Source organism: Lissotriton vulgaris, chromosome 5 (assembly GCF_964263255.1).
Source record: "Lissotriton vulgaris chromosome 5, aLisVul1.2, whole genome shotgun sequence".
NCBI lineage: Eukaryota > Metazoa > Chordata > Amphibia > Caudata > Salamandridae > Lissotriton > Lissotriton vulgaris.
The window spans coordinates 1,999,845,539-1,999,860,462 of NC_141693.1; the positions used below are offsets into that span (position 1 = coordinate 1,999,845,539).

Sequence of the window (14,924 nt, forward strand, 5' to 3'; positions counted from 1 at the left end):
GGGGGAGGTGGTGGGGTAGTTTTTAGGAGTGGGGGTCGGATTTAGGGCTCAGGGCGGGGAAGTAGGGCTAGTTTTTTTTTTAATTGAAGGGGCAGAGTTTTGGGGGTCGGGGTCATTTTAAGGGCTGAGTTTTAGGGCTCAGTGTGGAGGAAGGGGCAGTTGTCAGGGGGTTCAGTTTTAGGGCTTGGCTAGTTTTTTGGGCGGGGGCAGGATTTTAGGGCTCCGGCCTGGGTAGGGGAAGGGTTGTTTTAAGCGCAGGACGGGTCCGTTTTAGGGCTCGGAGTGGGGCAGAATTTTAGGGCTCAGCGTCGGGAGGTTTGGAGTAGTTTTTGGTACAGGGACCGAGTGTTTGGGCTTAGGGTGAGGGGTCAGAGTCGTTTCAAAGGGTGGGGCAAGGTGGATTACAGGGCTGGCGTATCATATGTTAGGGTGCAGGGCAGATGGGCTGGAATATGTAATTAACCACACATATCCCTCTTTACAACGAAATTCGTAGTAAAGGCATGTGTGGTTAAGGAATACGTGGTTAAGACGCATTCTTTGTTGCAACTGTGTTGTTGAGGCACAAGTGGTTTAGCCATGCGTGCCTCTATCGTACAACTAGGGTGACCAACCGTCTGTAAATTTCACGGAACGTGCGTAATTTGGACCTCACGTCCGTTTTCCGTGAGGATCCCTTTTACAGACGCCTTTTGTCCGTAATTTTAGCCATCACAGGGAGCAGCACTGCTCCCCTGTGAGAGGCCTCACACCACCTGATTTCCTTACCCACCCTGATTGGGCCGCCTTGCAATCCTCCTGGAGCACAAGAGCAGCCCCAGCTGCCCATTGTCCCTCTGTATGCCGGGTAATTGCCAAATACAGACTGTGGTGTTAAAGCATGTGGTGGCCTCCTCCTGCCTCGGTGTACAGCGGGGCATTCTGCATGATAAAAGGTAAAGCGCTAATGCTGCAACATCAGAAAACAGTTTATATAAAGAAGCTTGTAGAACGGGTTATCGTTCTTTCACTGTCTCTTCATTTTAGAACTGAAGTATTTTCAAAATTATATTCAACAAAGCCATTGTTGCTGCTTTTTTATTTTAAACATCTAACAACCATTGATAAAGCCAATAGTCCTGGCTTGGGATGCAATGACAGAAACAGAATATCAGTTGGGCGAAACACTATGCTAAGCACAGATTTTTTAGCCTAGGTGTTTTAAACCACACCCTTAATTACATCGAACACCCCCTTTGAAGAGACCCCCCAGTTATTTTACACCACTTAAACCCCTGGCAACAAGACCATGTCACAGTCACCTCACGTCCTGGCATTGTGCATCATGCATGACTCATGACTTTTTTTTTTTTAACAACAAATGTTATTGATTTTTTAATGTACCATATGGGCAAGCCCAGCGAGCATCAAAGCATGTATGAAAACAATATACACTAGCAAGGCACCATATAACATCCCCAATGAAGTCTGCAGAACTGCAGATCCAAAACCCCCTCCCCAACCACGCACCATACATCATTAATACAATATCATGCAAACGTATAGCAGTCTTGCCCCTTTTACCTCTGTACGGCACCATTATCTTATATCGGTTAATTGCTCACAACCAACCTATCTATTGGATCAGGGGGAGTCACTGACCCCAGCAGCGACATGTCTATGTCACGATACGTGGCCCAACTGGCCCAGATATTTTTGTGTTTTTGCGGACATCCCTTAGCCTGAAATACTGCAACTTCAGCGGACAGGTACCTATCCATTGCTTTCTTCCACAGAGGCATAGCCCCGGTGAGCTTGACCCACCATCCGATCTGTCGGACCGCTCTCCTCCAGATCTGAATGGCCGTCCTACATGCCGTGGGGAGTTCCGTCAAAGGCGAGGAGCTTTTCAAAAAGTGGAGTAACGGGGTTTCGGCCATGAAGAGGCGCTCCACAGCATAAGCTGGGTCAGATTGCGAGCAGTTCCAACTGTCATATATCCCCGGGAGATGCAAAGCCTGTTAATACGCCTGTACATCTGCCGCCGCTATCCCCCCGCAGTAGATAGATTGGATCCAGGTCACAAGCACCACCTGGTCAGCTCCACCTCCCCAGAGAAACCTATTGAGTAAAGCATTAATTTGACAAAACCAGGATGTGGAGATTGAAAAGGGATAATGTTGCAGCCTATATAGCAGGCGAGGCAAAGACACCATTTTGAAAATGGCCAATCTACCATATAACGAGAGAGGGACTTTGGACCTTACCGTTGTCTCGAACTGTAGGCAATAACGGCGCGATAGTCTGCGACCAAGCTTCGAGTGGGAACTGTGTAATAACTACCTCAAGGTACCGGAAGCCGGACTCCGCAACCACCAGCTGTGAGGCCCCGCTTGGGACCGCTGGTCCCCGCAAATTGGAAACAAAATGGATTTGCAGGGGTTAGCGCAGAGGCCAGATGTCTCCCCGAAAACCCTCCGAATCTGTAGTACTCGGGGCCCGGAGACCCATGGATCCGACATGAAAAACAAGGCATCATCATCGTACAGCCCTATCCTGTCTGAGCACTCCGGAGACCAGTTCAAACCCTGTTAGCCAGAATCCAGGCAGACCCACACCGCCAGGGGGTCAATAGCCAGTGCGAACAGCAATGGGGAAAGGGGACAACCCTGCCCTGTACCCCTCCGAATGGGGAAGGGGGCTGAGCAATGGCCAGCCACTCGGACAGACTCAGTGAGCTCCGTATAAAGCAATTGCACGTAGGCCCAGAATTGGGGCCCCAAGTTGACTGCCTCCAAGAGCTTTAAAAGGTACATCCAACTTAATGACTCATGACGTCTACGTTTTCAGACTGCCTATGTGCAGGGGCATAGTGAACTCTCCCCCACCCCACCCCTTGCTTTAGGAACTACAGCAAGGTGAAGTTCTTGATGGGCCTCTTCTGTCTTCAACTCTGCAGGCAAAGGCTCAGTTCATAATATGAAAAGGTGGGTGAGTAAATAAGTGAAGGAATGTGTAAATGGCTGGTTGGATTATAAAAAGGATGGATGAATGAATGGATTAATTGAAAGGGTGAATGGATAGATAATTAAAGGATGGATGGATGATTGAATGAGTGGAAGTATGGATGAGAGAAAAGGTAAATAGATAGATGTATGGGTGGAAGGGTAGATTGTTGGGTAAAAGGGTGGATGGGTATGTGAAAGGAAGGATGGATGGATGAGTGAAAAGGTAGATGATGGTTGAGTAAATGGTTGGATGGATGGATGGATGGATGGATGGATGGATGGATGAATGAAAGGATGGATGGATTGATGAATTAAGTGAAAGGGTGGATGGATGAGTGAAAGGGTGGATGTAAGGATTGATGAGTGAGTGAAAGGGGGGTAGATAGACAAAAGGATGGATAGATGGGTGAAGAATGAAAGGGTGGATGGATGAGAGAACAGATGGGTGGGTGAGCGAAAGGATGGATGGAGGAGTGAAAGGATAGATGAGTAATAGAGTGAATGGATGAGTAGATGGGTGGATGGATCGATAAGTGAAAGGTGTATGGAGAGAGGGAGAATGAAGGACAAAGGGTGAATGGTTGAAAGAATAAGTGACTGGGTGAATGGATGAGTAAGTGAAAGGATGGCTGGATGGGTGAAAAGGTAAATGGATGGATGAGTGAATAGATGGAAGGGTGGAAGAGTGGATGGATGACTGTATGGATGGCTGGGGTGATAGGGTGGGTAAATAAATAATGGATGGATGAGTGAAATGATGGATGAAAGGATACATGGTGGATAGGTTTGCAAATGGTTGAATATGTTTGGATATAGATGGGCACATAGATGGAAGGACAGAATGAATGGTGAAAGACTTAATGATAGATAAAAGAATGATTACACCTTGGAGCACCCATTATCTTAAGTATCTTAAGTAACATTTCCTATACATTGCCTTTCACGTTAATGAGTCATTGTCTATATAATGTGTGTGTGATGTAGCGTACTCCGACACCCTGCCCTACATACTTGGGATGAGTAACCTATAAAAGAAATTAAATACACATGAGAGACGGTCTATGTGAAGATGAGGAGCACCATTGGAGGGTGGTAGCAAGGCTGGACTGGCTGGATCGGGCATCGGGTGTTTCCCTGGGAGGCTGGAAATGGGGAGGGTTTGTTACTGGGGGCTGGCACTACAAAGTTTCTTGTATATACAGTAGTTTTCAATCAACAATAAAAGCGGCCATTGTCTGATGACTAATGTACCAACTGAAGTGAGAGGCGAATTTAGAATCGTTCAAGGTAGCAAGCTGCGGTCATACTGAAAAACTGTGAAGTGCACAATTGTTTCAACCTAATATAAACTTATTTTGACTTGTACTTAGGTGGTTGTCTATTTACTTACTTATATATTATTGAGCGACCTCGTCTGACGTGTCTGTAAAACGTACCTTTTGTCCTGAATTTTGACCTTTTTGTCCTGAATTTTTTTCCTGAATGTTGTCCCTTTGTCCTGAATTTTTACACTCACTGTCCTGAATTTGCACCTATGCCAGTTGTTCACCGTATGCACATCTGCCTTCTGCTTTTCGTTTCATGAATCTTTGCATTAACGCTAGCGTGCAGGATTCGGTATCTAAAGGGATTCCAGTGATTGTCCTGCTTTGGACAGCAGTTCAGTCTCCTCATTTTGTAGTGCAGGACTTGGTCAACACGTGTAATCGGCCTGTTGTGTTTGTTTGACACCCGGCGTGGTGTTGAGTAATAGGTAATATATTTTATTGTTTGGTTAATTAAAACCTTTACAATTTCCATGTAAAAAAAAGTAGTAGCAAAATTCATATTCTAAAACCATTAAAATAAAACATTTAGGGCTTTCATGAGTTATGCTAACTTTTGTAGAGCAGCAGCAGCAGAATTCATATTCTAAAACCATTGTGATAAAACATATAAAACTTTCTTGTGTTATATTAACAAACAGAGCAATTGTCAGTAAATGTTTACATAGTCCATAAGTTTAAGAAAAGCAGGGTTCACTTCTCAAAGAGGAAGAGAGGAACTGTTCCATCGTCAATTAGTTGGTACCAACAGTAAGAAAAAGATTTGCTGTTAGCTTTAAGGGATCATGAAACGCAAAGATTAAACAGTCTGGTCACTTGACGCAAGAATTTTTGGCCCTGCTGCTTCCATGGTGTTGAGTAGCCTATTGGGATTTCAGGTGTCATCGGTGTAGGAAGTTATATTTCTTCAGTTTAGACCTGCGTTCCTGGATACAGTTCGGGTTTTCCAGGATTGCTGGCAGTGCTGGTCTCCCTCTCCCTCAAGTCTGTTAGATCTGTCTTGGTAACGTGAATCAGTGCTATAGAGAATTGCGTGTCTTCCGGTTCCTAAATGTAAAACTGCGGGTAGTGGTCCACAGGGCTGTGGGAGTTCCTCTGCACGTGAGGGATCGTCCTACCTCAGGAATGTGTGCACTCATTCCCATCCACCAGCACTCCCAGTGTGCATATGCCTGCTTGCGCCGAAACTTCAATGCCACTGATGCTGAAGAGCGAAGCGGCGGCTCAGGCAGCTATCGAAGTTTGCCTTAACTTGAGGTCTCTTTGCCCCTTCTATGTGCCTTCTGCCCTGTACTGCAGTGACTCTATTATGTGCCTGCTGCGCTGCTCTGCCGAGACCCTTCTGTGGGCCTGCTGCCCTGTACTGACGCGGCCCTTCTGTGGGTCTGCTGTCCTGTTCTGCCGCAACCCTTCTGTGGGCCTGCTGTCCTGTACTGCCTCAACCTTTCTGTGGGCCTGCTGCCCTGTTCTGCCGCGGCCCTTCTGTGGGGCGGCAGTAAAGGGCAGCAGGCCCACAAAAGGGTTGCGGCAGTACAGGGCAGCAGGAACACTTCTGTGGGCCTGCTTCCCTGTACTGCCGCAACCTTTCTGTGGGCCTGTTGCCTTGCTGCGCCCCGGCCCTTGTGTGGGCCTGCTGCCTTGCCGCACCCGACTCTTGTGTGGGCCTGCTGCCCTGCCGCGACCCTTGTGCTGGCCTGCTGCCCTGCCGCGACCCTTGTGTGGTCCTGCTGCCCTGCCGCGACCCTTATGTGGGCCTGCTGCCCTGCCGCGACCCTTGTGTGGGCCTGCTGCCCTGCCGCAAGCCTTGTGTGGGCCTGCTGCCCTGCACTACCGCGACCCTTGTGTGGGCCTGCTGCCCTGCACTACCGCGACCCTTGTGTGGGCTTGCTGCCTGGCACTGCCGCGACTCTTGTGTGGGCCTGCTCCCCGACGCTACCGCCACTCTTGTGTAGGCCTGCTGCCTGGAATTGCTGTGACCTTTGTGTGGGGCTGCTGACCTGCATTGCCGCGATCCTTGTGTGGGCCTGCTGACCTGCATTGCCGTGACCCTTGTGTGGGCCTGCTGACCTGCACTGCCGCGACCCTTGTGTGGGCCTGCTGACCTGCACTGCTGTGACCCTTGTGTGGGCCTGCTGACCTGCACTGCTGCGACCCTTGGATGGGTCTGCTGACCTGCACTGCTGTGACCCTTGTGTGGGCCTGCTGACCTGCACTGCTGTGACCCTTGTGTGGGCTTGCTGACCTGCACTGCTGCTACCCTTGTGTAGGCCTGCTGCCTGGCACTGCCGCGATCCATTGTCGAGCCTGCTGCCCGACACTGCCGCGATCCTTGTGTGGGCCTGCTGCCCTGCACTGCTGCGACCCTTGTGTGGGTCTGCTGACCTGCACTGCCGCGACCCTTGTGTGGGCCTGCTGCCCTGCCACGACCCTTGTGTGGGCCTGCAGCCCTGCACGACCCTTGTGTGGGCCTGCAGCAACCCTTGTGTGGGCCTGCTGCAACCCTTGTGTGGGCCTGCTGCAACCCTTGTGTGGGCCTGCTGCAACCCTTGAGTGGGCCTGCTGCAACCCTTGCGTGGGCCTGCTGCAACCCTTGCGTGGGCCTGCTGCAACCCTTGCGTGGGCCTGCTGCAACCCTTGCGTGGGCCTGCTGCAACCCTTGCGTGGGCCTGCTGCAACCCTTGCGTGGGCCTGCTGCAACCCTTGCGTGGGCCTGCTGCAACCCTTGCGTGGGCCTGCTGCAACCCTTGCGTGGGCCTGCTGCAACCCTTGCGTGGGCCTGCTGCAACCCTTGCGTGGGCCTGCGGCAACCCTTGCGTGGGCCTGCTGCCCTGCACTGCTGCATCCCTTGTGTGGGCCTGCTGACCTGCACTGCTGCGACCCTTGTGTGGGCCTGCTGACCTGCACTGCTGTGACCCTTGTGTGGGCCTGCTGACCTGCACTGCTGCTACCCTTGTGTAGGCCTGCTGCCTTGCACTGCCGCGATCCATTGTCGAGCCTGCTGCCTGACACTGCCGCGATCCTTGTGTGGGCCTGCTGCCCTGCACTGCTGCGACCCTTGTGTGGGTCTGCTGACCTGCACTGCCGCGACCCTTGTGTGGGCCTGCTGCCCTGCCACGACCCTTGTGTGGGCCTGCAGCCCTGCCACGACCCTTGTGTGGGCCTGCAGCAACCCTTGTGTGGGCCTGCTGCAACCCTTGCGTGGGCCTGCTGCAACCCTTGCGTGGGCCTGCTGCAACCCTTGCGTGGGCCTGCTGCAACCCTTGCGTGGGCCTGCTGCAACCCTTGCGTGGGCCTGCTGCAACCCTTGCGTGGGCCTGCTGCAACCTTTGCGTGGGCCTGCTGCAACCTTTGCGTGGGCCTGCTGCAACCCTTGCGTGGGCCTGCTGCAACCCTTGCGTGGGCCTGCTGCAACCCTTGCGTGGGCCTGCTGCAACCCTTGCGTGGGCCTGCTGCAACCCTTGCGTGGGCCTGCGGCAACCCTTGCGTGGGCCTGCTGCCCTGCACTGCTGCATCCCTTGTGTGGGCCTGCTGACCTGCACTGCTGCGACCCTTGTGTGGGCCTGCTGACCTGCACTGCTGCGACCCTTGTGTGGGCCTGCTGACCTTCACTGCTGCGACCCTTGTGTGGTCTGCTGACCTGCACTGCCGCGACCCTTGTGTGGTCTGCTGACCTGCACTGCAGCGACCCTTGTGTGAGCTCGCTGCCCTGCACTGCCGCGACCCTTGTGTGAGCTCGCTGCCCTGCACTGCCACGACCCTTGTGTGGGCCTGCTGACCGGCACTACCGTGACCCTTGTGAGGGCCTGCAGCCCAGCACTGCTGCTATCCTTGTGTGGGCCTGCTGCCCTGCACTGCTGCGACCGTTGTGTGGGCCTGCTGACCTGCACTGCCGCAACCCTTGTGTTGGTCTGCTGGCCTGCACTGCCACGACACTTGTGTGGGTGTGGTGGCCTGCTGACCTGCACTGCAGCGACCCATGTGTGGGCCTGCACTGCCTGCTGACCTGCACTGCTGCGACCCTTGTGTGGGCCTGCTGACCTTCACTGCTGCGACCCTTGTGTGGTCTGCTGACCTGCACTGCCGTGACCCTTGTGTGGTCTGCTGACCTGCACTGCCGCGACCCTTGTGTGAGCTCGCTGCCCTGCACTACCACGACCCTTGTGTGGGGCTGCTGACCGGCACTACCGTGACCCTTGTGAGGGCCTGCGGCCCAGCACTGCTGCTATCCTTGTGTGGGCCTGCTGCCCTGCACTGCTGCGACCGTTGTGTGGGCCTGCTGACCTGCACTGCCGCAACCCTTGTGTTGGTCTGCTGGCCTGCACTGCCACGACACTTGTGTGGGTGTGGTGGCCTGCTGACCTGCACTACACGACCCATGTGTGGGCCTGCACTGCCGCGACCCTTGTGTGGGCCTGCTGACCTGCACTGCCGCGACCCTTGTGTGGGCCTGCTGACCTGCACTTCCGTGACTCTTGTGTGGGCTTGCTGACCTGCACTGCCGCAACCCTTGTGTGAGCCTGCTGCCCGCCAATGCTGCGATTCTTGTGTGGGCCTGCTGCCCTGCACCGCCGTGGCCGCGACCCTGCTGTGGGTCTTCTGACCTGCACTGCTGTGACCCTGCTGTGGGTCTGCTGACCTGCACTGCCACATCCCTTGTGTGGGCCTGCTGACCTGCACAGCTGCGACCCATGTGTGGGCCTGCTGACCTGCACTGCTGCGACCCTTGTGTGGGCATGCTGACCTGCACTGCTGCTACCCTTGTGTGTGCCTGCTGCCCTGACCCTTGTGTGGGCCTGCTGACCTGCACTGCCGCGACCCTTCTGTGGGCCTGCTGACCTGCACTGCTGTGACCCTTGTGTGGGCCTGCTGCCCTGCCGTGACCCTTGTGTGTTGCAAAAAACACAATTGATGGACAGAATGCAGAACAATGTCTTACATTCACCCCAGTACAAAGATCTGGGCCTAAATCCATCGTTTTTTTGCACTCCACACCACCCTAGGCCAGACAATGACTATACGCAAATCAGCCTTGACCCTGTGCCTCATGGGAACAGTCCAGCCCGAACTACCAAGCCATGTCTTTCCTATACCGGAATCAAGCATCCAAGGACCGGTTTCTGGCTACCAGCCTTCTTCAGCGTGGATAGCTTGACTCCAGTGATGTGGAGAGCCTGGGACTCACGTCTGAGTATACCCAGCCCACTCGGGGTGAAAATTGCAAAAAACACAGTTGATGGACAGAATGCAGAACAATGTCTTACATCCACCCCAGTACAAAGATCTGGGCCTAAATCCATAGTTTTTTTGCACTCCACACCACCCTAGGTCAGACAATGGCTATATGCAAATCAGCCTTGACCCTGTGCCTCATGGGAACAGTCCAGCCCGAACTACCAAGCCATGTATTTCCTAGACCGGAATCAAACATCCAAGGACAGGTTTCTGGCTATCAGCCTTCTTCAGCCTGGATAGCTTGACTCCAGTGATGTGGAGAGCCTGGGACTCACGTCTGAGCATACCCAGCCCACTCTGGGTGAAAATCGCAAAAAACACAGTTGATGGACAGAATGCAGAACAATGTCTTACATTCACCCCAGTACAAAGATCTGTGCCTAAATCCATCGTTTGTTTGCACTCCACACCACCCTAGGTCAAACAGATCTTTTGACTGGGTGTGAGTGTTTAATTGATTCAGATGCTCTGTCCGTCACCACCCCCTCTTGTACCGCTTTTGGTTGCCATAAGTGTGGCAGGGTATGCTCAGACGTGAGTCCCTTGCTCACTTTGCCACTGGATTCAAGCAAGCCGGGCTGAAGACGGCTGGAATGCCAGAAACCGGTCCTCTGAATCTTGTTTCCGGTCCAGGAAAGACATGGCTTGGCAGTTCGGGCTGGACTGTTCCCATGAGGCACAGGGTCAGACTGATTTGCATATAGCCATGTCTGAACTGGGGTGGCAGAGTGGGCTAAAGAACGGTGATGGATTAAACCCAGATCTTTTGACTGGGTGTGAGTGTTTGATTGATTCAGATGCTCCGTTCATCACCACCCCCTTTTTTGACCCTTGTGCGGGCCTGCTGACCTGTACTGCCATGACCTTTGTGTGGGCCTGCTGCCCTGCACTGCCGCGACCCTTGTGTGGGCCTGCTGCATTGCACTGTCGAGACCGTTGTATGGGCCTGGTGCCTTGCACTGCTGTAACCCTTGTGTGGACCTGCTGACCTGCCGTGACCCTGCTGTGGGCCTGCTGACCTGCACTGCCGTGACCCTGCTGTGGGCCTGCTGACCTGCACTGCTGTGGGCCTGCTGACCTGCACTGCTGCGACCCTTGTGTGGGCCTGCTGACCTGCACTGCCGTAACCCTTGTGTGGACCTGCTGACCTACCGTGACCCTGTTGTGGGCCTGCTGACCTGCACTGCTGTAACCCTTGTGTGGGCCTGCTGACCTGCACTGCTGCGACCCTTGTGTGGGCCTGCTGACCTGCACTGCTGTGACCCTTGTGTGGGCCTGCTGACCTGCACTGCTGCGACCCTTGTGTGGGCCTGCTGACCTGCACTGCTGCGACCCTTGTGTGGGCCTGCTGACCTGCACTGCTGCGACCCTTGCGTGGGCCTGCTGACCTGCACTGCTGCGACCCTTGTGTGGGCCTGCTGACCTGCACTGCTGCGACCCTTGCGTGGGCCTGCTGACCTGCACTGCTGCGACCCTTGTGTGGGCCTGCTGACCTGCACTGCTGCGACCCTTGCGTGGGCCTGCTGACCTGCACTGCTGCGACCCTTGTGTGGGCCTGCTGACCTGCACTGCTGCGACCCTTGCGTGGGCCTGCTGACCTGCACTGCTGTGACCCTGCTGTGACCCTGCTGTGGGCCTGCTGCCCTGCACTGAAGTGAGTACCCTGGCACCAGACCGCATGTGCCCCCTCTCACCACATCACCCAAAGATCGGAAGTGAATGGGGACATGACAAGATCACACCCAGGCTCGGTGGAGCGCCGTGACTGGAGACCTGTGACTCACGGTGGTTACTCGAGAGGCTTCGGTGGTTATTGACGGAAGAAACCTGTAGGGTGCACGGGGGCCGCCTATTCTGGGACTCGCAGGGGTGAGTCACACCGAGAAGCCTGAAGTGTCGCATCTGACAGGAGAGGGGCTGCTCTGCTCGCTGCCTGCAGACCTCCGAGCCCCCCGGAGACTGTCAGGGCCCCCCGGAGACCCTCGGAGCCTCCCGGAGTCCCTCAGAGAACCCAGACCTGCCGCGCCCTCTCTGGGGAGGCGCTGCTGAGTGATCGGCCTGTCTCCGCTGTACTCTCCCCACCCCTGCCGTGCTCGATGGGCGCAGGGCTCCGACCAGCTAGGGACTCGTGGCGCTATCCAGCGGGGGTCGACGACTGCTTGGATCCCAATGGGGAATGCGACCGGAAACCCACCGACTTTGACGTGCTTCGAGCCCTGCGCCCTGAGGCCCAGTACAAGAGGTAATTCAGTCCGAGGGGCTCTGAGCTCTGGAGGGGGTGCGCAGAGCCTGGGCTCGCACTCAGCCCCCGGGGCCACTTTTAGATCCAGGCCCCGGGGCGTGTTCGAGGAGCGTCCGTGCGCGCGCGCAGCCTGGGCTCGCACCCAGCCCCCGGGGCCACTTTTAGATCCAGGCCCAGGAGCGTCCGTGCGCGCAGCTGCTCGAGTTATTATTGGTCTCGGCCATTGTTGAACCTGTTCTGGGGGTCTCGGAGGGAGCCCCGAAGTCTCTGATGCGAGACATCTCTTTGCCGTGCGCCCTCCTGTTCACTTATAGTCTTACATCTTTGCCCCATGTTAAGAAGTGACATTCTTTCTCCTGGCCATGCCGCTGTCCTCCTGACATCTTAAATTAGAATGGTGTCGGCTTGAGGTAACCAGAGACCGAGGGAGCTTCAAGGAAGAGCACCCCGTGTAGAGCAACGAAACGTGAGGGGTCCCCCTGCAAGGTACGCGGAGGGGCCCTGCTAGGCTCACTCAGGAGCTCTATGGCCAGGGTACTGGGCTGCGGGGGCCTGTTACGCCACTGCCCTCCTCCTTCCAGAAGCCTTTTCAAGCAGTGTGCCTGGGCAGCCAAACCTACCTTTATCGCAGCGCAGCTCCGTTCTTCCCTCGTGTGTATGGCTGGTTATGGCTAAGGGCCCAAGGCAGACTTTCAGCGCAGCTCCATTCTTAACTCGTGTATAGCTGGTTATGTCTAAGGGCCCAAGGCAGACTTTCAGCGCAGCTCCATTCTTAACTCGTGTATGACTGGTTATGGCTCAGGGCCCAAGGCAGACTTTCAGCGCAGCTCCATTCTTAACTCGTGTATGACTGGTTATGTCTAAGGGCCCAAGGCAGACTTTCAGCGCAGCTCCATTCTTAACTCGTGTATGACTGGTTATGGCTCAGGGCCCGAGGCTGACTTTCAGCGCAGCTCCATTCTTAACTCGTGTATGGCTGGTTATGTCTAAGGGCCCAAGGCAGACTTTCAGTGCAGCTCCATTCTTAACTCGTGTATGACTGGTTATGGCTCAGGGCCCGAGGCAGACTTTCAGCGCAGCTCCATTCTTAACTCGTGTATGACTGGTTATGGCTCAGGGCCCGAGGCTGACTTTCAGGGCAGCTCCATTCTTAACTCGTGTATGACTGGTTATGGCTCAGGGCCCGAGGCTGACTTTCAGCGCAGCTCCATTCTTAACTCGTGTATGACTGGTTATGGCTCAGGGCCCAAGGCAGACTTTCAGCGCAGCTCCGTTCTTCACTCGTGTACGGCTGGTTATGGCTCAGGGCCCAAGGCAGACTTTCAGCGCAGCTCCGTTCTTCACTCGTGTATGGCAGGTTATGGCTCAGGGCCCGAGGCTGACTTTCAGCGCAGCTCCATTCTTAACTCGTGTATGACTGGTTATGGCTCAGGGCCCAAGGCAGACTTTCAGCGCAGCTCCGTTCTTCACTCATGTGTATGACTGGTTATGGCTCAGGGCCCAAGGCAGACTTTCAGCGCAGCTACATTCTTAACTCGTGTAGGACTGGTTATGGCTCAGGGCCCAAGGCAGACTTTCAGCGCAGCTCCGTTCTTCACTCATGTGTATGACTGGTTATGGCTCAGGGCCCGAGGCAGACTTTCAGTGCAGCTCCATTCTTAACTCGTGTATGACTGGTTATGGCTCAGGGCCCGAGGCAGACTTTCAGGGAAGCTCCATTCTTCACTTGTGTATGACTGGTTATGGCTCAGGGCCCGAGGCTGACTTTCAGCGCAGCTCCATTCTTAACTCGTGTATGACTGGTTATGGCTCAGGGCCCAAGGCAGACTTTCAGCGCAGCTCCGTTCTTCACTCATGTGTATGACTGGTTATGGCTCAGGGCCCAAGGCAGACTTTCAGCGCAGCTCCATTCTTAACTCGTGTATGACTGGTTATGGCTCAGGGCCCAAGGCAGACTTTCAGCGCAGCTCCATTCTTAACTCGTGTATGGCTGGTTATGGATAAGGGCCCAAGGCAGACTTTCAGCGCAGCTCCATTCTTAACTCGTGTATGACTGGTTATGGCTCAGGGCCCAAGGCAGACTTTCAGCGCAGCTCCGTTCTTCACTCGTGTATGGCTGGTTATGGCTCAGGGCCCGAGGCTGACTTTCAGCGCAGCTCCATTCTTAACTCGTGTATGACTGGTTATGGCTCAGGGCCCAAGGCAGACTTTCAGCGCAGCTCCGTTCTTCACTCATGTGTATGACTGGTTATGGCTCAGGGCCCAAGGCAGACTTTCAGCGCAGCTCCATTCTTAACTCGTGTATGACTGGTTATGGCTCAGGGCCCAAGGCAGACTTTCAGCGCAGCTCCATTCTTAACTCGTGTATGACTGGTTATGGCTCAGGGCCCAAGGCAGACTTTCAGCGCAGCTCCGTTCTTCACTCATGTGTATGACTGGTTATGGCTCAGGGCCCAAGGCAGACTTTCAGCGCAGCTCCATTCTTCACTTGTGTATGACTGGTTATGGCTCAGGGCCCAAGGCAGACTTTCAGCGCAGCTCCATTCTTAACTCGTGTATGACTGGTTATGGCTCAGGGCCCAAGGCAGACTTTCAGCGCAGCTCCATTCTTAACTCGTGTATGACTGGCTATGGCTCAGGGCCTAAGGCAGACTTTCAGCGCAGCTCCATTCTTAACTCGTGTATGGCTGGTTATGGCTAAGGGCCCAAGGCAGACTTTCAGCGCAGCTCCATTCTTAACCCGTGTATGGCTGGTTATGGCTAAGGGCCCGAGGCTGACTTTCAGCGCAGCTCCATTCTTAACTCGTGTATGGCTGGTTATGTCTAAGGACCCAAGGCAGACTTTCAGCGCAGCTCCGTTCTTCCCTCGTCTTTATGACTGGCTAGGTCTAGGGGTCCAAGGTGGACTTTCAGCGCAGCTCCGTTCTTCACTCGTGTGTATGGCTGGTTATGGCTAAGGGCCCGAGGCTGACTTTCAGCGCAGCTCCATTCTTCACTTGTGTATGGTTGGTTATGGCTAAGGGCCCAAGGCGGACTTTCAGCGCAGCTCCATTCTTCACTTGTGTATGACTGGTTATGGCTCCGGGCCCGAGGCTGACTTTCAGGGAAGCTCCATTCTTCACTTGTGTATGACTGGTT

At 54.5% G+C, this 14,924-nt stretch overlaps 1 protein-coding gene across 10 annotated transcripts in view; it reads left to right on the forward strand.

The window, feature by feature from the left end:
• Positions 1–14,924, forward strand: part of RAPGEF1 (Rap guanine nucleotide exchange factor 1) — a 714,396-nt gene that overhangs the window by 153,970 nt on the left and 545,502 nt on the right. For 2 of the 10 annotated variants that reach the window (XM_086924772.1, XM_086924773.1), the window contains exon 1: positions 11,508–11,786. The exons of 4 other annotated variants lie outside the window; for them this stretch is intronic. In XM_086924772.1, coding sequence (XP_086780898.1) covers positions 11,714–11,786 — 73 coding nt within the window. In that variant the 5' untranslated portion in view covers positions 11,508–11,713. Of the gene's footprint in view, positions 1–11,507; positions 11,787–14,924 lie in introns of those variants that run through there. 4 more of the 10 variants (XM_086924776.1, XM_086924777.1, XM_086924778.1 and 1 more) reach the window with 3 other exon arrangements.